The sequence below is a fragment of the Dama dama genome, chromosome 7 (genome assembly GCF_033118175.1).
Source record: "Dama dama isolate Ldn47 chromosome 7, ASM3311817v1, whole genome shotgun sequence".
NCBI lineage: Eukaryota > Metazoa > Chordata > Mammalia > Artiodactyla > Cervidae > Dama > Dama dama.
Window position 1 is genome coordinate 33,807,492 of NC_083687.1, and position 26,613 is coordinate 33,834,104.

The 26,613-nt window shown below is 42.6% G+C and overlaps 1 protein-coding gene across 3 annotated transcripts in view; it reads right to left on the reverse strand.

The window, feature by feature from the left end:
- SCGN (secretagogin, EF-hand calcium binding protein) overlaps positions 1-26,374 on the reverse strand; it is a 53,667-nt gene extending 27,293 nt beyond the window's left edge. The window contains exons 1-4 of one of the 3 annotated variants that reach the window (XR_009693484.1): positions 26,044-26,374; positions 25,071-25,141; positions 14,641-14,733; positions 8,814-8,903 (exon numbers count right to left, since the gene is read on the reverse strand). Coding sequence is in view for 2 of the 3 variants with exons in the window: in XM_061146180.1 (XP_061002163.1) it covers positions 8,814-8,903; positions 14,641-14,733; positions 25,071-25,141; positions 26,044-26,125 (336 nt within the window). In the remaining variant the exon portion in view is untranslated. The remainder of the gene's footprint in view (positions 1-8,813; positions 8,904-14,640; positions 14,734-25,070; positions 25,142-26,043) is intronic. The other 2 variants (XM_061146181.1, XM_061146180.1) reach the window with 2 other exon arrangements.
- Positions 26,375-26,613: the final 239 nt, after the last annotated feature.

The window sequence follows — 26,613 nt, forward strand, 5'->3', positions numbered from 1 at the left end:
AAATGTCATTTAAAATAATTTATAAATAATTGTGATTCTAAGATGGAAAATGCAAATTACCAAGAATTTAAAGCTCATCTAAAATCTTATCCCTTAAAACAACCAATATTTATCTTGCATGTATTTACCCATTACCTTTGCTAAGGGTAAATAACTTTTTAAGCAAAATTAAGATCATATTTATATAATTTTGTTTCATAACACTGTAATGCATTTCCTTCTTGTCATTAAATATTCTTTGAAAACTTGATCCTCAGTGATCCGTAAATTCCACAATGGGGTTTTTCTTTCTTGAATCTCCAGGCCTATAACAGTTTCCAGCATTATTCAGGTGCTCATAAGTATTTGTGGAATGAGTAAATTGTATGAATATATCATAATTTACATTTTTCCTTCATTGTTAGACATTTATGTTATTTTCAGTTCTAACTATACTAAGTAACTCTGGAATATTTAATGTACATCATAGCATTGAAAACTTGTCTACATCTCTGATTATATTCTTATATAGATGCTTGGAGAAGTAGGACTATTAAGTCAAAAGGTAGATTTTTTAGAATTAACTCTGGATGATGAAATTTTAGTGGATCCTGATTACATTTTTGCAAAATTGTTTTCCATAAGATTATCCCAGGGTGCATGCCTACCAGCAGAGCATGAGCAACAGTCTCAGTGCTTCCTTGCCAGTGCTTCATCTTTTTGTTAATCCCTCTAAAATTTTTACCACTTTAGTAAAACTTAGTTGTTTCTAATTTGCATTTCTTTGGCTACCACTGTATATCTATTGTCTACTCAGATTTTTTTCTGTGAATTATTTATGCAAATGCTTGCTCAGTTTCTCATAACTTCCATTTGGCCAGAAGATAAAATAGTGTAAAAGGGTGCTAAGTTATTATCTCCTAAATGGGGACTTGGAAACTCTTTCAGGAATGGGGCCCTGGGTGCAGTAGCTGTCCTAAATCTACCACTCTGGCCTTTAAGATGCCCTGCTCTGTCCTCCGTGGCCTATTTTTCACCCACAGACAGTAACACCTATGTGGTAACCCAAGGATGAAAGAGTAGATAAAACCAAGGAGGGTCTTAGAATACAGGAACGAACCAGACCCTTCGTGTCCTTCCCTCCCCCATGTTGTAACTATAATGGAACAGTATAACCTGTCTCCCCTCCTACCCCATAGGGAGAAGGTTTCTGCCCTCCTCTTCCCCCACCCAGTATACATGCCTCATGCCATCAGCAAATGACCCACAAGACCCCCATCCCACTCCTTGTACCCTGAGTATAAAAGTGGACTAAGAACCCCTGTTCAACGTCGGTTCTCCCTTGAGCTGGTCTGCTGTTCTAACAGCGTCTCCCACTCTAATAAACTTCATTTCCCTCTCATTCTGTCTCATGTCTGGAAATTCTCTTCCAACCCACGCCCAGACCACGACATTTTCGGTGGCCTGTACGGGGACCTTGGGATCTCCTCCCCCACCTCCTCACTTCTCCTTTCTCGTAGGGACCCTCTGAGAACAGGCAAGTGCTGTGGAAGCAACTGAGGAACTCAGGCCAGGCTTACCCTCCGGTGTGTTCTAAAGGCCCCACTGCTCACTGCTCCCCAGTAGCTGCCGCCCAAACGGGTGAGGGTCTCTCCTTTAGACTCCTTTCTAACTGAGGACTAAGCCAACCAATAGTGTGTGAGCACGGCTCAGGCACTTAAAAGCCATGAGGGCGCCTGCCACATGAAGACTCCCATGTGCGGCTAAGGGGGACACAGAATGGATCAGGCCACAAGGGCATCCGCCCCCAGCAAGGCAACTTCCATGCCCTGTGGCAGGCACATAGTGGTTGAAGCAAAACAGATATCATCGTCCCCTGGCCACCACCTCCCCGATAGGATTGTAAGGCGGATTCCTCAGCCTTCTTCCCTGTGACTTTCACTTCTTTCCCTTTCGGTCCAGATTGATTTACAGGAGCCTAGGTGTTGCCTCTGAGCCATCCCAAGAGTGCCTTCTACATTTCAGGGACTCGCCAAATGGTGACTCACCCGGTTGCTCCCAGGAATCTCTGTCATTCTTTGCCCGGGTCTCATGGCGCTCTAGCCACATGGTTCTCAGAGGTCACTGCTCACTGTCAGACGCGACTGTTGGGACGGTCGGCCATTTTTGTGCCATTAGTCACAAGGAGAGATCCCTGGGACTAAAGGGATGCCTTTCTGTCAGCTGGTGACTCACATTCTACGACAGGTAGGCTAAGAGTGGGTTCTGGGACGTCCTGGGAGCCTCTCTCAGACTCACTATATGAGTCTAGGCTATATTCTCAGAAAATGGAAAATTTTGACCCTGCAAAAGGCCTGGCCGCACTACAAACTGGGGTAACCCCCCCCCCCCCGAAAAAGTGGCCTCTGAATGGCACACTAGCTTTTACCAAAAGCAGGGGACGGACTCAGAATTTCCTTACGTTCAGTCCTTCATGGCCCTCAGTCAGAATCCGGATTTGAGGGACTCATGCCGCACGTGTCTTTCTGTTGTCTCCCTATCTCCCACCGCCCTCTGTCTCTCTCCATCAGATTTCCTAGACAACCCCTGCTCGACCTTTCCTATTCACATGATCTCTAGGAAAGGATTCTGAGGTTCCCTTTGGTCCAGGTCTTCCTCCTATATTCAAAAGCCTGAAGGATCAAAAACTCTCCTCTATACTTCAAAACCGGTTCTTTTTGCACATGCAATTAAAAACAACTAGCTTGTTAAAAAGCCTGCCTAAGGAAAAGCTTGAAGTTAACCCTTTCCATGTCCCTGAAATACACAGCCCACTTGGCCTGAGACCTCAGCCTTGGGCAAATTAGAACTTCAAAAAAAAAAAAAAGGTGGGGGAGTGGATGTCACAGAGACATTTTAAATCTCAAGCAGAAAACTATGAGATCTCTGTCTGGATTTATGTATGTCTCAGTGTGTGTCTTTTGGGGTTTTTTTTAGTAATATTGTTGAAGTTGTAAATGAGTTCTAATTTAATTGGCCTAAAGAAAAGTAAGCACTTACAAATCAGACAGTTCTAAATACAAGAGACATTAACCTAAACGAATTTCAGATTCACATGAACTGGAAAATATTCAATATTAAGTAGTATAAATGTTTGCTAATCTAATATAGACATGTCTAAGAGTTGTTAACATTAAGCATACTATTTTCATTGTGCCTAGTTTTATTATAAGTTAAATATTGTTATATTGTTATCTCTGTTACAAGTTTGTCAGCAAGGAAGGTAACTCGAGTGAAGAAACTTTTAAAAAAGAAAAATATAAATGAGACAAGAGCTTTTAGTTAAACTATTAAGAATAAGTATACTTTAGGAATGTCTGTCTAAAATAGTCTCTCCAGATTGGGGTAACTTGAATTTCTAGGGTTGTGCTAAACTAAGTGATGAAAGTTTACTGAATAGCTAGGTCGTTTCCAAATAAAATAAGATTCTGAAACAGTTCGTTACTGAACACTAACTTCCTCTTACACAAAAACTAAAGAGATTTTGGACTATTAATGAATAATATTTAATGCCATCCTGAGAAGTTCTCTAGAATTTTTTTTTTTCAGAAATTATCACTGGTATTTATGTTCACCAATCTATAGAATGCTAATATATATAAGGTCAATTCGTGGTTGCTTAAGGAAAGCAGGATGTGTGTTTTCAGTCAAGAAGGTATGAGAAATGAAATTACATTTTTTGAAGGGAAAAGGAAGTAGGTCTGACTTACAGGTGGCTGTTTCAGGATGGCAGAACAAAGTAATGGGTACAGAACATGATAAGAAAGTTTTTATGGAAAGTGGACCCCAAAGGGAAGAGTTTTGTGCATAAAGACAAGTTTTCTTGAGATGCTGAACTGCCTTTGATAATGGATTTTAAGTTTCTTTACCTCTGAAGTGCTCTGTTCTATGTTTACCTTTGAAATCTTCTTTTTTACTTTGGCTAAATGAATATACTGTTTCACAGTGATCTATATGATCCTATTTGTTTGAGTGTTATAACCCTTTTGATATTTATCAACAAAATTTCCTAAATAACTTGACTTCTAGCTAACTTTGGGATGCCTCAGAGGGCCCCTGAGACATCCAAAAGTGCTATTAAATTACCTGAGTTCATTTGACATGTTAAATTACATGGGACGTATTGTTGGAGAAGTGACGAATTTTCTCAAGTTATGTTGTATGGTTGATATTACTTATATGGATATCCTAGAAATTATGTGAAATTCCTGAAAATCTGATATGTCCTGGTTAAATGTTGTCAGTTATAATTCTAGTTATCATGTTAGACTGTTACAAGTCACAGTAATGACCAGGCTACTTTGTCAATTGCAATTTTTTTTTTTTTTTTTTTTACATGCTGTTCTTTTGAAATATCCCACCCTCACATTCTCCCACAAAGTTCAAAAGTCTGTTCTGTATTTCTGTGTCTCTTTTTCTGTTCTGCATATAGGGTTATCGTTATCACCTTTCTAAATTCCATATACATGTGTCAGTATGCTGTAATGTTCTTTATCTTTCTGGCTTACTTCACTCTGTATGAGGGGCTCCAGCTTCATCCATCTCATTAGGACTGGTTCAAATGAATTCTTTTTAATGGCTGAGTAATATTCCATGGTGTATATGTACCACAGCTTCCTTATCCATTCATCTGCTGATGGGCATCTAGGTTGCTTCCATGTCCTGGCTATTATAAACAGTGCTGCGATGAACATTGGGGTGCACGTGTCTCTTTCAGATCTGGTTTCCTCAGTGTGTATGCCCAGAAGTGGGATTGCTGGGTCATATGGCAGTTCTATGTCCAGTTTTTTAAGAAATCTCCACACTGTTTTCCATAGCGGCTGTACTAGTTTGCATTCCCACCAACAGTGTAAGAGGGTTCCCTTTTCTCCACACCCTCTCCAGCATTTATTGCTTGTAGACTTTTGGATAGCAGCCATCCTGACTGGCGTGTAATGGTACCTCATTGTGGTTTTGATTTGCAAATCAATTGCAATTTAATTAGATTTTAAACATGCCTTCTATGGTTTCACTCTCATGCCTTTAGAAGAATACTGCTAGTTCTTCAAGATTTATGAAAAAGACTTTTCTAAGATTAACTAATAAATTTTGTTATCTGGTAAACTGGTAACAGACTAGAATTTAGTCTCTTCTCTGTTAAGAGAACAAAGTTTTAGAATGAAGTTTTCAATAACAGATTATGAATTTCTTTGCATTTAAGTGATTTATATTTGTTTTTAAAATCTTTTGTTACTTTGGTAAACTAAGTAAACATTATTTAAGTTTATGGTACATGTAGACACAGCTCATTCTGCTTCTACAAAAATAAGCCCTCACTGTAAGACCTTTGCTATCCTGATGTCCTTAAACATGGCAACAGTCTACTCCTAAATCAGGGAATTAAAAATGCGTGAACAGTAGCTGAAAATCAGAGAGTCAGGGCTATGAGAAATCCAAGACAGCCACATGGCTTTTCCTGGCTCGCTGACAAACCTCATTTTTATTTGATGGGTTAAAGCCTTCCCTGGCTACAGGGTTAATGCCCTCATAATGAAAATATCATGTTTCATTGAATATTAAGTTTTGTTAATTGTTAAACTAAGTTTCTAGTTTTGTTAATTAAGGTCTGCTGCTGCTGCTGCGTCGCTTCAGTCGTGTCCAACTCTGTGTGACCCCATAGACGGCAGCCCACCAGGCTCCCCCGTCCCTGGGATTCTCCAGGCAAGAACACTGGAGTGGGCTGCCATTTCCTTCTCCAGTGCGTGAAAAGTGAAAGTGAAGTCGCTCAGTCGTGTCCGACTCTTAGCCACCCCATGGACTGCAGCCTACCAGGCTCCTTCGTCCATGGGATTTTCCAGGCAAGAGCACTGGAGTGGGGTGCCATGGCCTTCTCCGAATTAAGGTCTAGTGTTTATTAAGACTCACTTCTGAGGTAGTTCCTTGTTGTTATGTTATATTGCTAAAAGGTTTAATTAAGTTATTAAAAAAAGACACTCTAAGTTTGTTTCTAAAGCTTATCTCAGTAACCAGTCTTCAGATAAAGATCAGACACTCCGTGATGTACAACCAGGAGATTAACATCAGGCTATAAGTCACTTAACAAATGAAGTCAGATGACCTGGGGTATACTGGGCTATACCTAATGAAAGTTCTTGACTTAAATTCTTGCTTGTACCTTATTAATAACTGCAAGCTATATTATTTTCTTTTTTTTTTTATTTATTTTTATTAGTTGGAGGCTAATTACTTTACAATATTGTAATGGGTTTTGTCATGCATTGACATGAATCAGCCATGGATTTACATGTATTCCCCATCCCGATCCCCCCTCCCACTTCCCTCTCTACCCGATCCCTCTGGGTCTTCCCAGTGCACCAGGCCCGAGCACTTGTCTCATGCATCCAACCTGGGCTGGTGATCTGTTTCACTATAGATAATATACATGTTTCGATGCTGTTCTCTCGAAACATCCCACCCTCGCCTTCTCCCACAGAGTCCAAAAGTCTGTTCTGTACATCTGTGTCTCTTTTTCTGTTTTGCATATAGGGTTATCATTACCATCTTTCTAAATTCCATATATATGTGTTAGTATGCTGTAATGTTCTTTATCTTTCTGGCTTACATTATATTATTTTCTATGTCACTTGTTTCAGAAGATTGTTTTTTATGTTACCAAATGTGTAACTGAGAGTGTGATAAAATGCTGATATGTAGTTCCATATGAGATCAGTGATTGTAACAAAGTAACTCTAGATACGGGAAGAGGCAACAAGAGGGAATATTTTCCTGGAACAAGAGGCTAGTAAGACAGGTATGGTCCAGAGAATTTGGCTACTCACAAGGCCTGGTCTAGTAACAGCACATTGAGTGGCCTGTCAATGGAATCTTTGTTAGACCTGGGAAAGAGCCTTCCCAGGACCGCAGGACACAATGGCCATGAAATGCCCCCAAAGCATGGTCAAATATATGGTTATGAAGGGACCCTGCTGACTGGAAGTCGTCACTTGCCAGCTGCCTCTACAAAGATTACTTCATGACCACTGCAAGCTGCTGACCTTCAACATCCCCTGAAAGGAGTTCAGGGTGGAGATCAGAAATAAGGCACTCTGTGCTCTGGAAAAAACCCACAAGAACCAGCCTTCAGATAGTTAGATGTTTTCAGGTAAAGATTTTATGAGCCCAAATCCTTGCATCTTCTCATACCTAGAGAAACACTAATGTCACGAACCAATGCCTGGTCCTGGTTCTCCTGGTAGCCCCTGAGCAGCTTTTCTACTTCTATGAATCTTTGGGCCGCGTACCTCTAACTTTCTTGTTAGGTTTATTTCTTCTAAAATACAACAAATCTCCCAGTGGTAGTATGACAAGAATATTCCCTGACCAACACCTAGACAATGCTGAAACAAGTCACCTTATCATTCCATGGACTCTCATCTCCCTCTGTAAATGCATCCTGACAGAGAGTAGGCATAGAGAACCCAGAGCCCCATGACACCCCTGTACAGCCTGAAGAAGTCAGAGTGGTCATCGCCCCTTTTCCTTTGAGACTAGGTTCCCAAATGCCTGAGAAGGGAAATAGGTAGATAGATAGACATGAGCAGGGTATCAAAAGGAGCCAAAGAATTGGCCCTAAAAATAGAGAGAGAGAGAGGAATGTGGTGACCCAAGGACGAAAGAGCAGATAAAACCAAGGAGGGTCTTAGAATGCAGGAACCGAAGAACCAGACCCTTAGCATCCTTCCCTCCCCCATGTTGTAACTATAGTGGAACAGTATAACCTGTCTCCCCTCCTACCCCATAGGGAGAAGGTTTCTGCCCTCCTCTTCCCCACCCAGTATACATGCCTCATCCCATCAGCAAATGACCCACAAGACCCCTGTCCCACTCCTTGTACCCTGGGTATAAAAGTGGACTAAGGACCCCGGTTCAACTTCCGCTCTCCCTTGAGCTGGCCCACTGTTCTAACAGCATTTCCCACTCTAATAATCTTTATTTCTCACTCATTCTGTCTCATATCTTGAAATTCTTTTCCAACCCATGCCCAGACCATGACAACCTAGAGGCTGAAAGAGAAGCTAAGAGGAGCCACTGATTCTGCCTTTAGTTTTCACTCAGGCACAGTGATTGCAAAGAGACATCTGCTGGCTGGATTGGCCCTCTGATAAGTTATATTTTGGCCATACTGTGCCTTCAAATCTAGAATTAGTTACCAACATTTAAAACTTAAGTAGTTGCCCATAGGGGCTTCCCTGGTGACTCAGATGGTAAAGAACCTGCCTGCCAATGCAGGAGACCCAGGTTTAATCCCTGGTCTGGGAAGATCCTCTAGAGAAGGAAATAGCAACCCACTCCAGTACTTTTGCCTTGGAAATCCCATGGACAGAGGAACCTGGCAGGCTACAGCCTATGGGGACGTGACTTAGTGACTAAACAACAACAAAGTTGCCCATGGAGTCTGGATGTCTAACCTGCATTCTCAGAAGGCAGCGGTTCTCTGGAACTCACAGGGCTGTGGGCAGGCTGGTACTCACTAGGCTCCACAGTCCTCACCCTACCCTCCCATTACATTCCTCAGATACCCGCCTTCCTCTAGCGCAGACTAAGAAGTCTGTTAGCTCAGGAGCAGTCTAGGCCAACCCGCTGAGGGAGCACATTGAGACTGGGGGCCACAGTCCAGGCTCAACACCAAGGGCTTCTTTGCTTGGTTTGGTCCCATGGGCAGCTCTCCCTGGGGCAGTGGGCAGGGGAGATGGCAGCCACCACAGGTGCCTGGGATCCTGGCCTCATCCTCCATAGAGATACAACCAAATGCTCACCCGCATAAACTCCACACTGTTGTCCAAGGGGGTTTCCTGGCGAAAGAGCAGAAGAAAGTTTTCATCCTCAGATAAGAACATGCCGGCAAGCTAAAGAAAAGGGGAGAAATAGCAGTTGTTGACATTGACCAGTGCTCCCCGGGTAAAAGGCACAGAGCAACATATTAGAGGGCAGAAGGGCTTAGAACTCTCAGGATGGTGAGCTCAACATGCAGTCCTGTGCCCTCAGTTGTCATTTTGGATTCATTGATTCTTTCAAGAAGTATTGTGCACTCTTACTAGATATGAAACACTAAGAGTATCTGTTTTCTACGAGCTTACAATCCAAAATCATCGTCATTATTTAATGATAAATGTGTTAGTGTTTAAAATGTTCCACGCTTTATCTTAGAAGCTCCAGTATTAGCAACTACACATATTAGAAACGAAAAATACCAAATAATTTTTTAGAATTAACAATCACTAATATTTATTGAGCATTTACTGCAAGCCAGGCACTGTGCTAAGTAAACTGGCATTTTTCTTTATTTTTGGTTGCTGGGTCTTCATTGCTGTGCAGGCTTTCTCTATTTGCAGTGAGCTGGGGAACTACTCTTCCTGGCACTGTGCAGACTCATTGCAGTGGCTTCTCTTGTTGTAGAGCATGGGTTGTAAACAGCGAGGGCTTCAGTAGTTTAGGTGCAGAGGCTCAGTTGCCCCATGGCATGTGGGATCTTCCTGTGTCCCCTGAATTGGCAGGCAGATTCTTAACTGCTAGACCACCAGGGTTTGGTTTTGTTTTTTAATATATATATATTCTTTATTTGGCAGTGCTGGGTCTTAGTTGTGGCACTCGAGATCTCTCTGCATTGTGGCATGCAAACTCTTAGTAGCAGCATGTGAAATCTCGGCCTCCCGCACTAGGGGTGTGAGGTCTTAGCCACTAGACTTCCAGGGAAGTACCCCAAATAATTTTGATATGTCCTATGAATTGTTCTGTGGGCTTCCCTCGTGGCTCAGACAGCAAAGAATCCACCTGCCAATGCAGGAGATCCAGATTCGATCCCTGGATCGGGAAGATCCCCTGGAGAAGGGAATGGCAACCTACTCCAGTATTCTTGCCTGGAGAATTCCATGGAGAGAGAAGCCTGGTGAGCTGCAGTCCATGGGGTCGCACAGAGTCAGACACGACTGAATGACTAACACACACACACATGAATTGTTCTAAATGCTTACAAATGCTAACTCATTTAATCCTAACAATTTATAGGGTGCGTAACACATCATTATTAGTTAAGGAAACCAGGCTGCACAGAGACAAGGGACGTGCCATAATTATGTAGTGAGTGGCAGTGTCAGAACTTTAAGAAAGTGAAGTCGCTCAGTTGTGTCCGACTCTTTGTGACCCCATGGACTCTAGCCTACCAGGCTCCTCCATCCATGGGGTTTTCCAGGCAAGAATACTGGAGCAGGTTGCCATTTCCTCCTCCAGGAGATCTTCCCAACCCAGGGACTAAACCCCAGTCCCCTGCATTGTAGGCAGACACTCTATCGTCTGAGCTACCAGGGAAGTCTGTGCTGGAGAGATGCGGCGTATCCAGATGACTTTGGTACCCCATGGAAAAGCAGGAATGACTGCTATCTGACTTGATTCTTCAGTGTTGGCTAAGGTTTATACTCTTTTATATTATAAGTATCTGTACGATACTTCAAAAGTTGGTTCACTTGTGATAAATTTAACCATGTAACTGTGTATATGAACACCAGCTCTATTGATTTACTTCCCTTACTCCCATGAACATAGGTAACATTATCTCCCGCAGTGTGATTAGAACACTTGTTTCAGCACATGAGCATGTGTGACTGGGTTCTTTGCCAAATCTAGGATATCTTACTGGGCTTTCCAGGTGGCACTAGTGGTAAAGAACCTGCCTGCCAGTGCTGGAGAATTGAAAGACACAGGTTCGATCCTTGGGTTGGGAAGATCCCCTAGGGAAGGAAATAGCAACCCACTCCAGTAATTCTTGCCTGGAGAATCCCATGGACAGAGGAGTTTGGTGGGCTACAGTCCATGGGGTTGCAGTATTAGAGGGTGTTTGAGTGTGTATTGAGTTCTCAGTTCTCCCTTATAAACCACAGCCATTCATTCTATAATCATTGTTCTCTCGGCACCTTGTTTAACGCCACAGAGGGACTCCAGAGCAAATACTTCGGGTGGGTTGTAGGAATAATTAGTTCATACTCCCACTTATATTCTCTAGTTGAATGTAAGTCAGTTGAAGGATGTAGCATGTGAACAACAGCTGTCATATATTGAGTACGTACTACCTGGCAGGCACTGGTGATGTGCTTTTCATTTATCATCTCATTAAATTCTCATGCCAGTCCTTCAGGTAAATAGGAATATCCCCCATTTTACTAATGGGAGACAGCACAGTGCAGGATGTGGTAGGCTTTCATGTGGATCCAAATTCTTTCTCTGTCATCACCTATTATTTGATCTTGGACAATTTAATTGATGCCTCTGTGCCCCAATTTCCTCATTTGTAAAATGTTCAGTTTTTTTGTGATTGTTTAGTTGCTCAGTCGTGTCCAACTCTTTGTGACCCCATGGACTGCAGCACGCCAGGCTTCCCTGTCCTTCACTGTTTCCGGAGTTTGCTCAAACTCATGTCCGTTGAATTGGTAATGCCATCCAGCCACCTCATAGGATATAATATTTATATCCTCGTGTTTATGTGAAGACTGAGAGTAAGATGAGGCACTATTTATGAACTGTTTAGCAGAGTCCCTGGTACCTATTAAAAATTTAGTCAATGGTAACTGCACTGTGGATGTAGATGATGAACTTGAGGCTCACAGAGATGAAGTCACTGGCCCAAGGTTTCATATTTCACCGTGTTGACTTTGTGCTGTTCCTACCCACCCACACAAGGTCAACTGGAACTGAGAACTGCTCTTTAGGACTAAGTGTTTTTTCATATGGAGTGGCACAGGCTGAGAAACCAAATTAAAATGTAATTCACTGGCCCTAATTAGAACCCACTCTGTCTTCAATTTGTCTGGAATGGCACAGAGGAGCCCTGGGCAAGTCAAGTACATAGATCATCCTCCAGCCTCACTTTGGCTCTTACTTATGACTCCTTTCTCATTTTATTTTGTGCTAAAATATTGAAAATATGTGCGTGAATGCTCATAGCCCACCAGGCTCCTCTGTCCATGGAATTCTCCTGGAGTAAGAAGTGGCAACCTGCTCCAGTGTTCTTGCCTGGAAAATTGCATGGAGAGAGGAACCTGGAGGGCAAGAATACTGCAGTGGGTTGCCATTTCCTTCTCCGGGGAATCTCCTGATCCAGGGATTGAACTCAGATCTCCTGCATTGTCAGGGGGATTCTTTACCACTAAGCTACCTGGGAAGCCCTCCTTTAGCTTACTTACTTTCAACGCTCCTACCAAAAAAGCTGCATTCTGTTTCATATCTCCATCTGCTATCATTGTTCTCTGTTGTTGAATAGTTTAAAAACAACATCTACTGATTAAGGATTCATTTCAGATACACCATCTAATTTCTATAATTTTTTTTAATCTCTGGGGCACTTTGCCAAATGGAGATCATATTTATCATCTATATTCCCAAGGGCTTCGGAGTCTTTATCTGTGTAGTGCTTATAAGCTTGATAAATCCTCTCTAGAAACTCTGATGGATCCTCAGTTTGTCTCCTGAATCTTGTTTAGGCTCTTTTGTCTAGGTACCCACTGGGTTTTCTCTCAAATCTTCACATCATAAGATAGTCCTCTGACTCCTTTTTCTCCTGATGCAATAGTGTAAACGCCTCTACATATGGAACCTCATCTCTCTTTCCCCGCTCTTTTCCTCTGTCCATGGAATTCTCCATGCAAGAATACTGGAGTGGGTCGTCATTCCCTTCTCCAGGGGATCTTCCCGACCCAGGGATCAAACCCAGGTCTCCTGCATTGTGGGCAGATTCTTTACCGTCTGAGTCACCAGGAAAGCCCAAAATGTGTGCTGATGGGCTGATTTTTATGTCACAACTACCCGTAACTGAAGTAACCATAATAGTCAATGAAAAAGCTGGAGGCAGTAGGAGAGACCTTGCTACAACTCTTAATACTCACAGACTCAGGAGTTTTTAAGGGGCTTTGGGACCAGAACAGTCCTATACTATCAGCTTCTCTACAATAGTATCAATGATGCCCCTTAGCAGGACTCCATGGTAGAATGATTAGCATGGGTGTCACAGTTGTTGCCAGGTTCCCAGTTGCTTTAGGAATTGGTAAGACAGATAATGGCAAAGTTTTTCACTATTTGCCATGTTTCAGTCATTTATTATTAACAAATATTTGGGGCTTCCCAGGTGGTGCAGTGGTAAAAAATCCACCAGCTAATGCAAAAGATGCAAGAGACAAGGGTTCGATCCCTGGGTTGGGAAGATCTCCTGGATTAAGAAGTAGCAACCCACTCCAATGTTCTTGGCCTAGAAAAGTCCATGGACAGAGGAACCTGGAAGGCTACAGTTCATGGGGTCAAACAAAGGTGGACATGACTGAGCAACTGAGCAGGCACACCCACATAACAAATATTTACTAAGCACCCCTATGCACTGTGCTCTGTTCTGTAGGCAGAAGGATGCAACCATGAACATGTCATTATGAATACTTTGACATTTTTACCTGAAACTTGCAATTATATTTCCATTAATGAATACATTGCTACTTCTACACCAATTGCAATGCAATTATTGGTTATATAATTTTTTTGCCTTTTAGTGGAAATTTGGGAAACAACTACATTCATAAGTTTAGCTTATTTGTATCCTGAGAAGGCAGCCTTCTAGTGAACATGTCTATTTTTTATAAGAAGACATTATCCTTATTATCATAACTTTCTGAAGAAAAATAACTATTTTCATCAGTAATATTGACAAAGAATAACAGCATCAAGAGACTAGCTCTTCAGATTTCAGATAATATGTCTAGCAGGCAATTTTGACTATGAAATAAATATCTTATTTTCATAGCAGCTTATTTTTATGTCTGGATTCATAACTCTATAGAATAAACCTGTATAGATTCATACATATAACTTAAACCAGTGCCACTTCTTGGCCATATGATGCTGGTTAACTCAGTTTCCTCATCAGTAAAAAAAGGATAATGTTTGATGACTATTTTTGTAGCTACTGTTACAAAACATAATATACAATGTACAATACAATACAATAATATACAATACAACATGTTACTCTAGAGTAACATAATATGTGTGGAAAGTCTAAACTGTGAATCTTTTTGTAACTAAAAGGGAAAATAATCAGGTTAAAAGACAGGCTATGTGAGGCACTGTGTGCTTAATGCGGTTCCTTGCTTTAATAGGTACTTAGTAAGTGTGGGTTGAGTTGAAATCAAGACACCAGCTGTCTGTTTTGTTTTCATGATGTTCAGGGGTAGATCTTTCCAGTCTCCCCTGGAAGCTGATGATGAAATTTAAACTCATTTACTGTCAGTAAGCTTTTCCTTATGTCAAGGTTGAATTTGAACAGGACACTGTGTAAAGAGACAAATATTAGATCAAGTAACTGAAAAACCTCCAGCATATCAATTACCCAACTATAAAATAAGTATAAATATTGATTGACCTAAATAAAATGATCTTCTTGTCACTATGATTGATGAAGAAGGAAAAATGAGCACTTCAAAAGTGTTATCCAACCCAACTGCCTTGCAGAGGGTTCTAATTTCCCAATCAAATATAGAAGTTTCTTTATCCTGCAGAGAAAATTGAAGCCCAAGAAGGTATCGTCAAGAAAGGTACAGTCATAAAAGATACCTCTTTCATCCGTATGCAACCGTCTTTAGGGACATCTTGGGCAGCCATCAATTGTTGTTTCATCTTCTGTGCATTTTCTTCTTTGACCACATCCTACAGTGGGCCAAATAAAACCACATTAAAGCCACTGGGATTCCAAGAATGTAGTTAGAATATCAAATATTCAGAGTATACAGCCTGATAATTACATTAGTCTAACCAAGTTACCTAATCATTGAAAGAGATCTCACGAATTGCAGACAAAAGAGAGGTGATGGAGACTTCTTAAATAACCACTAATCAGAATCCTAACTAGGTAGCACAGCTAGTGAGATCCTCAGATATGAATGAAGAGAAACTTTGAGTGTTGACAGAATACATTTGAACATTTTTCTATATTTTTTGTGATGAGAGACTGTATTGTAATGAACATACAAACTTTCTTTCCAAGAACATTTTGTTCTATGTTTAAGTGAAAATTCCAGCTCTTTTGGGCCTTCCGTTTGCCATAGTTTATTCTCTTAATCTTGGACTCTCGGAAAAAAAAAAAAATTAGAAGGGGAAAATAATTAAAGAAGAAACTAAAGAAATAAAGTGATCATTGAACTACCAAAGATGTGACATATCCCTTCCTTGTACAGCTTTTTCCACACATTAAGTTACTCTTCATCAGTGGACTGCAGGGTTATTACAAAGAGAGATGACATGTATAATCAACAGTGGAGGATGAATTTTGATGCAGAGGCTGGGAGTCACAGACACTCCCAAACAGTGCCAGATTTCTAGACTCCAGACTAGATCAGTTACACTAAATTGACTCTCCCTAATACTGTCATACTATTCCTGTCAACTAGTTTCCTTATCTGACACTCCTCTAAGTACAGAGAGATTAGCCTCTTTAGTCTTGGCACCATAGATTGTGTGGTTGGTTTGTTGTATGGGTGTGTATGTATATGCATCGTACAGAGAAATCATTTAAGAAGGTGGGTCTTCACTTTGAATTTCAGCTTGGTCTTCTACCTTTAGTTTGAAGGCACAGAACTTGACTTGTCCTCTCAGACCTCTAACCCCAAAATCCATGACTATCCCTTGAACCTAAAGCACGAGAATCTAGGGTTCCCTCTGTTGTTATGTCCAATCAGCACCCACCCCATCCACCTTCTCTGAGCCTCTTAAGTCCCAAGAGGGTACTTAGCATCTCTGGAGCCTTGAAAGGGTCTCAGCATGGGTTGCAATCTGTACATGAAGAATGTGCACACAGCCCCCAGAAGTGATGCTCTGCAACAGACTAGCTAGATCTAGACCTAGTTCAGAGGCAGTTCTGAGCATTTGAAAAGAAAAAAAGTTGGAGGGGCTAGTGAGGTGGGTATAATGAGTAACAAACAACAGCAAGAGTGACTGATGTTTCCATGAAGTCAGTCCCCTCAGAAGCTGTGAGGAGCAGGTCATTACAAGTTGCTTATTCTCCAAGATTGACTTGCACACAGCTTGCTGTTAAGAAATCTTAAAATTCCTTCTCCCAAGGTCTGTGTGACTCACTAATCAAGGGAGGAAAGTAGCCCTAGTCAGGCATCTGATGAACTGCTTGCCAATGTCTAAACCTCAGAGTGAGCGGCTGCCTAGTCATGGAGGCCTCCCTGCTGGTGGTTCTGGACTCACTGGGGCATCACTGATTAGAAGTAGGTGTCACACATGGTGATTGTCCCTCAGCTGAGAGGAACACGCCCTCTTGTTAAGGATGTACTTAGGGCCTACTCATTTCTCAGAAGAAAAAAGACCACAATTAGGAACAATTTTCTGAATCATGGTTGGTCCAGTAGCATGGAGTGTCCAGTGAAGGTCCCTGTAGCCATATTCCCTGGGGGGATGCCTCTGCATTTTGAAAGGCAACAATGGCAGATGACAGCATTTCTAACTAACAGCTTATCCCCTGGCTCCAAAAGCCCTCTCCTTTGCCAGGAGCTGAGGACAGGTGCCTGGGGCTACAGCCACAGCTCAGCAGGACTGGCCTGATTATATCACAGCCCCCTCTCTGACAGGTAATCACTATCCCTAAAGGGAACAGAGGGTGAAAGGGGATGCAGAGTGACTTAGGGTGCTTTTAAATGCAAAATCCTAAGCAGACCCCAAGTGTACTGAAATACCTAAGAGGTGGGACCTGGGGCTTTGCATATTAACAAATAAATGTAATTCTTAAGCACATCAGAATTTTATTTCCACTAGCCTAAGGACTCTGCAACCTCCAGCCCCTCCGCCTCTGGCTTCAGGAACGCCTGCACGGCACACAGTTGCCCAGGACACTGGCAAGTCATTTGTTGTTTTCTTTGCTCTGAGGACCATGCCTGTCCATGTGTGAGAAGGTGAGGCCCCGGGCCAGATCTGAGGCAGGGGTGAGCTATGGGAGATGGCATCCGTCTTCTCCCTCACTAATAGGAACAGTACTTCTAAAGTCAGCAAAGCCCCAGAAGAAGACAGCCGTGTCCTCAGCCTAGAGCAGATCCTAGTGTTTGAGTAGTCCTACCTCTCACCTCGTGACTGAAAATAAGACACTTTCAATTTCAGTACTGAGAGTATTTAGTTTCAGTATTCAGAAAAGAGAGCAACTTTCCTCTTCCTTAAATCACTAAAGCAAGAAGCTTTCTGAAAGGGTGTGACTTGGGGGGCACTCTCCATCCCCCTTCTGATGTCTATGTCAGAAGCTTTATCTCTCTGTTTTCTTACTTTAATAAAACTCTGCTACACAAAAGCTCTTGAGTGATCAAGCCTGGTCCCTGGTCCCAAAGCTAAATCTTCTTCGGCGATCACAAATCTGACATTGTTCACTGTAAGCTATCATCTTGGGGGCTCGTCCAGGATCTTCAGGACAAGGTAAGAACACTCAGAGCTCTAGCCTCTCTGCTTTCTCAGTATACATGTTCTCTGCTTTACTTGACTAACTCTTCGGTGTGCTTGTGCGAATGAATGACATGCCCTGAGTGAAGCAAGGGATGAGCCCCGCTCTGTGGTTTTGCAGTGTCTTGTAATGGCTGAAGGCAGCCCCCAAAAGGGGAATCTTGTCAGGGGCTTATACCGACCTGCCAGTGCCAAGAGACACCCAAGGTCCCTGCGAGGGGAGCGACCAAAAATGGGCAAAGCGTGTGGACTGAACTTTCTTTTTTCGGTCAGCTTTTCCTGGTCTCTTTGGTCATTTCATAATTGCATGGGAAATTAGAACTACTAACCTAATCTGTTGGGTCATAGACTTTCAAGGGACTTGTGATCCATGCTGTTATTATGTGCTTTTACTTAGACCCCGTGTATGGAAGCGCTTAGCCTTGCTAGACTAGGCAAGCCTTGCTAGAAAGTTACAAGAGCACGTTTAGGAGCGAGGTGGAGCTCTAGCTCCAGGAATGTCTCTCAGGCTAGAGGGTCACTCTCTTGGCTGCCTGCTTCAGGGGCCAGAGTCCTAAAAGTAAGTCTTTGTCATGGCTGTGCCTCTGATCTATGTGGGTAGAGGCATTGCTGGTGACCATAAGGTTTTTGAAGACACAGATCAGGAATTGCAAGATCTGGTCAGCTTAGAAGTACAGTGGGCTTCTTCCTTTGGTAGTGCTAGCTCTTAGCAGGCCAGAGAAAGCTCTCCAATGGCTTGTGTCTCAACTCCCTAGATATTCTTTTTGTGGAATCTGTGGGGAATGAACTGGAAGGATTGGCCCCAGTAGCGTGAGGACAAAATCACTTTTTCCTCGGTGGCTGACCCTCCACTACCTCTTTTGCTATTACATATACTGGTGTGGCAACACTCAGAAGAGACATCTTGGGTTTTTTGTTCATCTCCTTATAACTCAATGCTTCTATTGCAGTTAGGACTGTACTCAGAAATGTGCACAGGCACTTGGAAGATGGATGCTCCCCCTAGTAGTCCTAGCTTGGGAAATATTCTGGGAAAGCTACTCTGCTCCACCCCGGGTGGCATCAGAGGAGGAGTGAAAATCAGACAAAGGTCCTAATGGTGAAGAACTGGACATCAATCTGGGATGCCATCAGGTCTACCCCTGGGGCATCTCCACCCCATCTTGGTGGTAGAATCGGGAAGGATGAGTAAGATGCCGGCGTTGGTAAGGGACAGACTGACAAGGGAAGGAAAGCTTTGGTAGAGAGTCTGTCTACATCCCCACCTAGAACAAGGAAGGACGCTTCCAGTGGAAAAAAGGCACGGCTATGAATGCCGCTTTTTTTCTCTCTTACAGATGGGAGCTGGCAGTTCCAAAACCACTCCTTTAAAATGTATTTTTTTTTTTTTAATGCTGGTACAAGTTTGATCCCCAGAGTTTAAAAGGTCATGTTTAATCTTCTTCTGTGATACTGAATGGCCACAGTATTCTTTGGAAGACGGGGAATGCTGACTTGTTGAAAGATCTCAGTTATTACTGTTCTACAATTAGACTAGTTCTGTAGAAAACAAGGACAGTGTCTTATGTGTTATTCTTCTCTCTGCAAGACATACCAAACCTGTGTCCTATGGGTACAGATTTGGGTGTGAAACCTTCAGCTCCCTCCTGTTCTCTTACTTTGCCCCTTTATCTGGGGCTCCCAACTGAACATGCTGAGAATCATGAAACCCTTCTAGGAGGGGTTGCCTCAGTCTCAGTAGAATTTCAAATGGTCCCAATTGTGGTTGAGACTATTTAGAGGACCCAAAAAGTACATAGAATACTTTACAGGACTAACTTTACTTTATGACCTTACTTGGTGAGATGTAATATATGTCTTGGGACAGACTCCTGACTCAAAAACTTGAGTTTTGGGGGACGCTACTACTTTTGGAAAAGGCAGAGGAACCAAAGATCAAATTGCCAACATCCGCTGGATCATCAAAAAAAAGCAAGAGAGTTCCAGAAAAACATTTCTGCTTTATTGACTATGCCAAAGCCTTTGACTGTGTGGATCACAATAAACTGTGGAAAATTCTGAAAGAGATGGGAATACCAGACTACCTGACCTGTCTCTTGTGAACCTTATGTGCAGGTCAGGAAGCAACAGTTAGAACTGGACATGGAACAACAGACTGGTTCCAAACAGGAAAAGGAGTATGTCAAGGCTGTATATTGTCACCCTGCTTATTTAGCTTATATGCAGAGTGTACATCCTGAGAAATGCTGGACTAGAAGAAGCACAAGCTGGAATCAAGATTGCCAGGAGAAATATCAATAACCTCAGATATGCAGATGACACCACCCTTATGGCAGAAAGTGAAGAGGAACTAAAAAGCCTCTTGATGAAAGTGAAAGAGGAGAGTGAAAAAGTTGGCTTAAAGCTCAACATTCAGAAAACTAAGATCATGGCATCTGGTCCCATCACTTCATGGGAAATAGATGGGGAAACAGTAGAAACAGTGTCAGACTTTATTTTTGAGGGCTCCAAAATCACTGCAGATGGTGACTGCAGCCATGAAATTAAAAGATGCTTACTCCTTGGAAGGAAAGTTATGACCAACCTAGACAGCATATTAAAAAGCAGAGATATTACATTGCCAACAAAGGTCCGTCTAGTCAAGGCTGTGGTTTTTCCAGTGGTCATGTATGGATGTGAGAGTTGGATTGTGAAGAAAGCTGAGCACCAAAGAATTGATGCTTTTGAACTGTGGTGTTGGAGAAGGCTCTAGAGAGTCCCTTGGACTGCAAGAAGATCCAACCAGTCCATCCTAAAGGAGATCAGTCCTGGGTGTTCATTGGAAGGACTGATGCCAAAGCTGAAACTCCAATACTTTGGCTACCTCATTCAAAGAGTTGACTCATTGGAAAAGACCCTGATGCTGGGAGGGATTGGGGGCAGGAGGAGAAGGAGCCGACAGAGGATGAGATGGCTGGATGGCATCAATGACTCGATGGACATGAGTTTGAGTAAACTCCAGGAGTTTGTGATGGACAGGGAGGCCTGGTGTGCTGCGATTCAGGGGGTCGCAAAGAGTTGTACATGACTGAGCGACTGAACTGAACTACTTTTGGAGATGAATGGCTTGAACATGAGACAAGGGGAAAGAGGGAACACAAAATAGCCCTCCTTCCTACTGGGATCCAAGTGATTCCAATAACAGAGCCAGATGTATTCTTGAAGGACTCAAGCGCACGCATTTAGACTATGTTAAGTTGGCTGACATAGAACAGGGAGAGAAGGAAACTCCTGGTAAATTCCTAGATAGAATCTGGGAGTCTCTCCACAAGTTTACTGATGTTGATCTTGAAAGTACAGAAGGAAGAATAATCTTAAAAGGTAGATTTCCCACTCAGTCAGCTGTAGGTATCTGCCGTAAGTTACAAAAACAGGCTTTTGGACCAAATCAGTCTTTAGAAAAACTGTTACAGCTGGCCCAGACGGCATATTATGGTAGAGAATATGAGGAGGAAAATAAGAGGCAAAAAAGAACCAGGCAAAAGACTGCAGCCCCAACAGTGGCTGTTAGATCTGCTCTGAAATAGCCTGAGGAAAAATGCCCAGAGGAATCCAGGTAAAAGGGGATAGACTTGTTATTGCTGTGGAAAGGAGAGGCATCTCAAGCGGGATTGCCCTCAGGCATCTAATCCACCTCCAGCTCCAGGCCTGCAAAGGATCATACTGGAGAAGAGACCGCCCTCCAAGGTGTAGGCCCCAGGGGTCGGACTCTCAAGACAATTAGGACTGAAGGTGCCCAGGGGGTCCCCACACAAGCTCCTGTCCTAATTACACCTGAGGAACCCGAGGTATTAATAACTGTGGAGGGCCTATCAGTCGATTTCTTTTGGACACGGGGGGCAACTTTTTCTGTGCTCACTGAAGCCCCTGGCCCGCTTTCTTCCTGATCCACTACCGTAATGGGGCTGTCTGGATGAGCCAAACATTATTATGTCAGTCATCCCTTAAGCAACAACTGGGGCTCTGTGCTGTTTTCTCACCGGTTTCTGTTCATACCGGAGTCTCCCTCACCCCTTCTGGGGAGGGATATGCTGAGCAAGGTCCAGACCTCTGTTTTCATGAATATGGAGCCTGCTCTTTCTCTCCCACTAATTGAATAAAATGTAAATCCTAGACTGTGGTCTGATGGAAAAACTATGGATTGAGCACAAAATGCTGTTCCTCTCATTATCAAGCTCAGTGACCCTCACCTGTTCTCACATCAAAGGCAGTATTCACTAAAGCCCAAGGTTAATGAATGGGCAAAATCTTACTGTACTGACTTCTCATGATGTAAGTGAAATCTTTAAAGTTCAGAGTGACAAAAATAAAAATAAATAAATAAAGTTCAGAGTGACAATGGCTCAGTCTTTAAAGCTGTTGTAACTCAAGGGGTGTCAAAAGCTCTAGGAATAGACTATCACACTGTTCCTGGAAACCCCAATCTTCAGAAACAGTTGAAAAAGCTAATGACATTAAAAGACATCTGTTTAAGCTAAGTCAGGAAACACAAGACAGTTGACTTAAAGTTTTACCCATGGCTTTAATGAGGGCTTGAACTGCCCCTAAGAAGAAGGGACGTCTCTATGACAGACTGTTTTTGTGCACAGATATTGTCATAGATCCTGCAGCCTTAAAATTAACTATGTGACTCAGCTTTTAGCTTTTAAACAGACATTATTGGGAGGTTAACGTCTGACCCAGTCTTTGAGTCAGACAAGCCACTGTGAGCCAGGAACCGAGATGGGCCTGAGAGTCTACTTGGGCTTGCTTCTGGTGGCTCCAAAAGTCCTGAGTCTGCCGTTTGACCCTTGAGACAACGCCTTCCTGTCCTGGGCTCATTCCTACGAAGCATTCCACAATCAACATAATTGCTGGGTCTACAGAGCACTCCCCTCCTCATCAATTGAAGACTTCCCATGGTGGGTTTCTCTGCTCTAAGGAAAGGACTTTCTTCAACTCTGTGATGACATCTCACAATCCTAAGATGGACTGGTATCACATATTGTACCTTAACTATGGACATAATGTGACTTTTCATTTTGTTTAGGTTTTAACTTGGTTTAATGACTGTTTTGCCTTACATCTGTAACTGTAAAACGGGGTTTGTTTCTAACCGTCTGAAAGCTTTTAAGTTACAAATGTTTGTCCAAGTTCCTGCGAGTGCCACAACCTCCTCCAACTATTACTTGGTGCCCCTGGATCAGAGACCCTCAATATGAGGATTAGGAGAATATGTTGCCTCAACATTTTAGGGACCACACCCCTCAACATCAGGAAGAAGTTATGGAATGAAAATGACACCCCTTTCCCGTGGCAACATATTTCTCCTAAAACAAAAAGGGGGAATGAGAGAGTCAATTCCTAGGCAAGTTGATAAGAAGTCTGGGGTCCCCGAGGAGGAAAATGGAGTCTGGGGCTCTTGAAGTGGAGATGGGGGTCTGGAATTCTCAAGGAGAAGGAAAGGACAAAAGTTCTTCCTACATTTCTTTGTCTAGTTCCATATAACAGTGTATCTTGCTCAAGGACATGTTTCTCCTTAACAAGAACCTTCTGACTAATCCTGTCATGTTAAAATGTATATTATGGGAGTGGGTCTGGTAAGATCTTTCTATTGTTAGTTCTAATCTTGTTAATTTTGAGGTGTGTGTTGTGGGAGTGGGTCTGAAAAAAGATATATAAGGCCTTGATAAGACTAGCTGGGGGGAGCATTCCCCCTTCTGATGTCTATATCAGAAGCTTTCTCTGTCCCTTTTTTTACTTTGATAAAACTCAGCTATACACACACACACACAAGATGTGACTTTTTTCTCCAAGTCTCTGGGGTTTTATTTTTCTTTTTTCACCATCCAGTTTATTCTGAGACTTTGAATGGTTTTGCCTTCATCCTTTTGTTCTCCTCAAATACTTCTGTCATGTTTGACAAAGTGGTATCAGAATGGTATCAAAGGTTCTGGAATGCCACAAACCTTTGCATTTATAGTAGTATGTGTAGTCGCTCAGTTGTGTCCAACTCTTGCAACCATGGTCTGCAGCCTGCCAGGCTCCTCTGTCCATGGGATTTTCCAGGCAAGAATGCTGGAGTGGGTTGCCATTTCCTTCTCCAGGGGATCTTCCCAAGCCAGGAATTGAGACTGGGTGTCCTGCTTTGCAGGCAGATTCTTTACCATCTGAGCCAGCAGTAAGCGGGAGCAAAGCAGAAATGAGAGGCAGAGAAATAAGGGAAGGAAAGAGAAAAGGAGAGAAAATATTGATGAAAGAAATGAAGGACGAAGAGACATGCCAGTAAAGAGAAGAAAAAAGGGAGGGAGTGAAAGGCACTGTGGGAGCTTGAGAAACAGACTGAAGACAGAAGGATAAATAAAGAGAAAGAGACAGAGACCACTGGAGAGACATATGAGAAATAAAGACCAGAGAGAGGTAAGAGAGATGAGAGACAGAGAGATCACAGAGAAAGTCAAGAGATGATGGCAGATGATGGCTGTGAAACACAGATAAGAAATAGAAATGGACAGAAAAATGAGAGAAACCGAGATGAAGAGATGAAAATGAGAGAGAGCAAGAGCTCTGTGTGGCTGTTGGAGGAGAGAAACCGAGATGAAGAGATGAAAATGAGAGAGAGCAAGAGCTCTGTGTGGCTGTTGGAGGCAGATGGCAGCCTTGTTTATCTTGAGCTGACTGCCCTCCCTCCGACTCAGAAACACCATCTCTAAGCTGCTTGTTCCCCTCACTGGGCTCCTACATGAAAGTGTCATGCACTCCAGTACTCTTCCATGTAAACAATTATATCTGAGGATAAGCTATTACCACAATTCATTTTAAATGCTACTGTTTCCAGAGCTGCTTCCCTTACCGCGCATCCTCTGATGGTCTTTACCAGGTTCTCCCAACCCCATGCTGGTGTGTCTCTTTGTGTGTTTCTCCTCTGCTTTGGTAGAGGGCTTATCAAAAGTTAATCTGCCTCTCTCAAGGCCAGATTTACCATCAGGGAAGGATACAGATGCTGGATAGATTGGTTCACATTTATATTTGGGCTCTGAGTATGTTATTTTCTGGTTTGCCATTTCATAAGTTTGTAACCTTTTCTAACAATGAATAATGGAAAAAATTACTCTAAATAGTTTATTTGTGGTTTGCTATCCAAGTAATATCTAATGCACTTAAACCCTCAGCACCTTAACACTTTCAACATCTTTTCCACCTTTTTGAACAAAGTGAGCTACCTTATCTCTAGATTTAAATCCATTAGCAGTGACATAACCAAGGAGACATTCAAAACAGACTTGTTTTAATTTACAGTTGAAATAGTGGATGACAGATGTCACACTAGAAGTCAGTGGCCAGCACATCTAATGCTGCAGTTGAACCTCTTATAAAACCTACCTAAATCCCTCCATGTTGCTAGGAGAGGGAGAAAAATTACATGCAAGGAAGAAAAGAGGTCAGATGGGATTAATAGGTATTGTACAAATCAACATATGACTTGGATGCTTTTTATAACTCACTGAGAAATTAATTCTTAGTGGCTCAAGTATACTTACATCAACACCCAGTTTTGTCAACATGTGGTAAAAGAAAGCATCAAGCTCCTTCTCTTCTATGTAACCTTTTTCTAAATACAAAAAGATGTGCATAAATAGTAGTCACTTGCATATAATATGTGGCATTTAGTAATTAACATTTAACATCTAAATTTGTTTTCGATACCAAATTTATAAAATCCCCATGGATCTTCTTTTTTACAACTCTTAAGTGGCAGCATCTACTCTAGAAGACATGGATTTAAATAGCAAATAACACATTCAAGAGTAAATGCTTTGTGCTGGGGCTCATATAAATATTTGGGAAAGAGCTATTCATTAATTTTAATCCACAAATAAACATGAGTTTTAGAATAAATTCTAACCCAAGGTTTTTGCAGTTTTCAAAAAGTTTAAGAGATGTAAGTATTGAATGTTAGTTTTCAAGGTTAAAACACATGCTTTAGATATTTTCTTTTTTTTTTTCTTTTATGCGTTAGATATTTTCATGTTTCTTTATTAATGAGGGAAAAGCAAATGTTAAGTAGTACTTTTCAAATACATTTTTTGTGGAGTGGAGGTAGCATCTTTTTGAAATTTGATTTTTTTAAAAATTCACCCTCTCTTTAAGAAACAAGAGGTTACCCAGATAGTCACTGCGTGACAATGAGAAGATTGGAGTAGAAACAAGTCAGAACTGACTTCAGATACCCGGGTGTCAGTCCCCAAGCCTCTAATATATACAGTGATCTCTATATCACCACACACACAGATTGGGAAAGAGTGGTGGGATTCAAGTCTCTCCTCCCACCCTGAACTTTCGCAAGATATCTAGATGTACAACTGCAGTCTGCCAAACGTCTGTTAGGTATACAGTGTGAGGTTTATTGCATTAACCGCACTGGAAGACAACTTTTCCTGCAGGGAAGATGTACGGGGAAGGGGGAACTCTAGGTCCTTTCACAAGACTGAACAGTTGGCTTGCTTTACTCACCCTCCACATCAAAGCGCTGCCAAACGTGCCAGAAGCCAGCGGCGTCCAAGCGCCCCTGCGGCGGCTCCCGGGCGCTGTCCATGGTACTGACTACGAAGCGCGGGCACCGGCTGGAAAGGAACCCCTAGGGAACTTTGATCAAGACTCCTCTGCTGTATCGTCTGACACCCTCGCTTACTGCTTCTGCTCTCTGGTTTGCTTTGAGCATCTGTCTCGGGGCGGGCACGAGGGTAGCTGGCAGGGTGGCTGCTGGCGCCTTGGTGACGCTGTGCAGTGCCCAAGCCCCCACCGCGGACACCGCTCAGGGAAACCAGCTGCCTGGAACCCGCCCTGTTCTTCGTGCGTGGCCCGGCCCCACGTGCTGTCTGTCCCGGGCAGATCCACCCGGGAGTTCTTGTCTGCCTAGCGCTAAGGGGAAGTCAGGGAGAAAGCTGTTTCTGGGTGTCCATGGTTCACTGTCTTTGCCCTTTAACTTGTGTGTCACGCTCAGAGAAAGCATCCCCCTTAAGTTTGACTATCTTCCAAACATGTGTCTCAAGCGGTTTTCTAGAGAGAGACCCCCATTTGAAG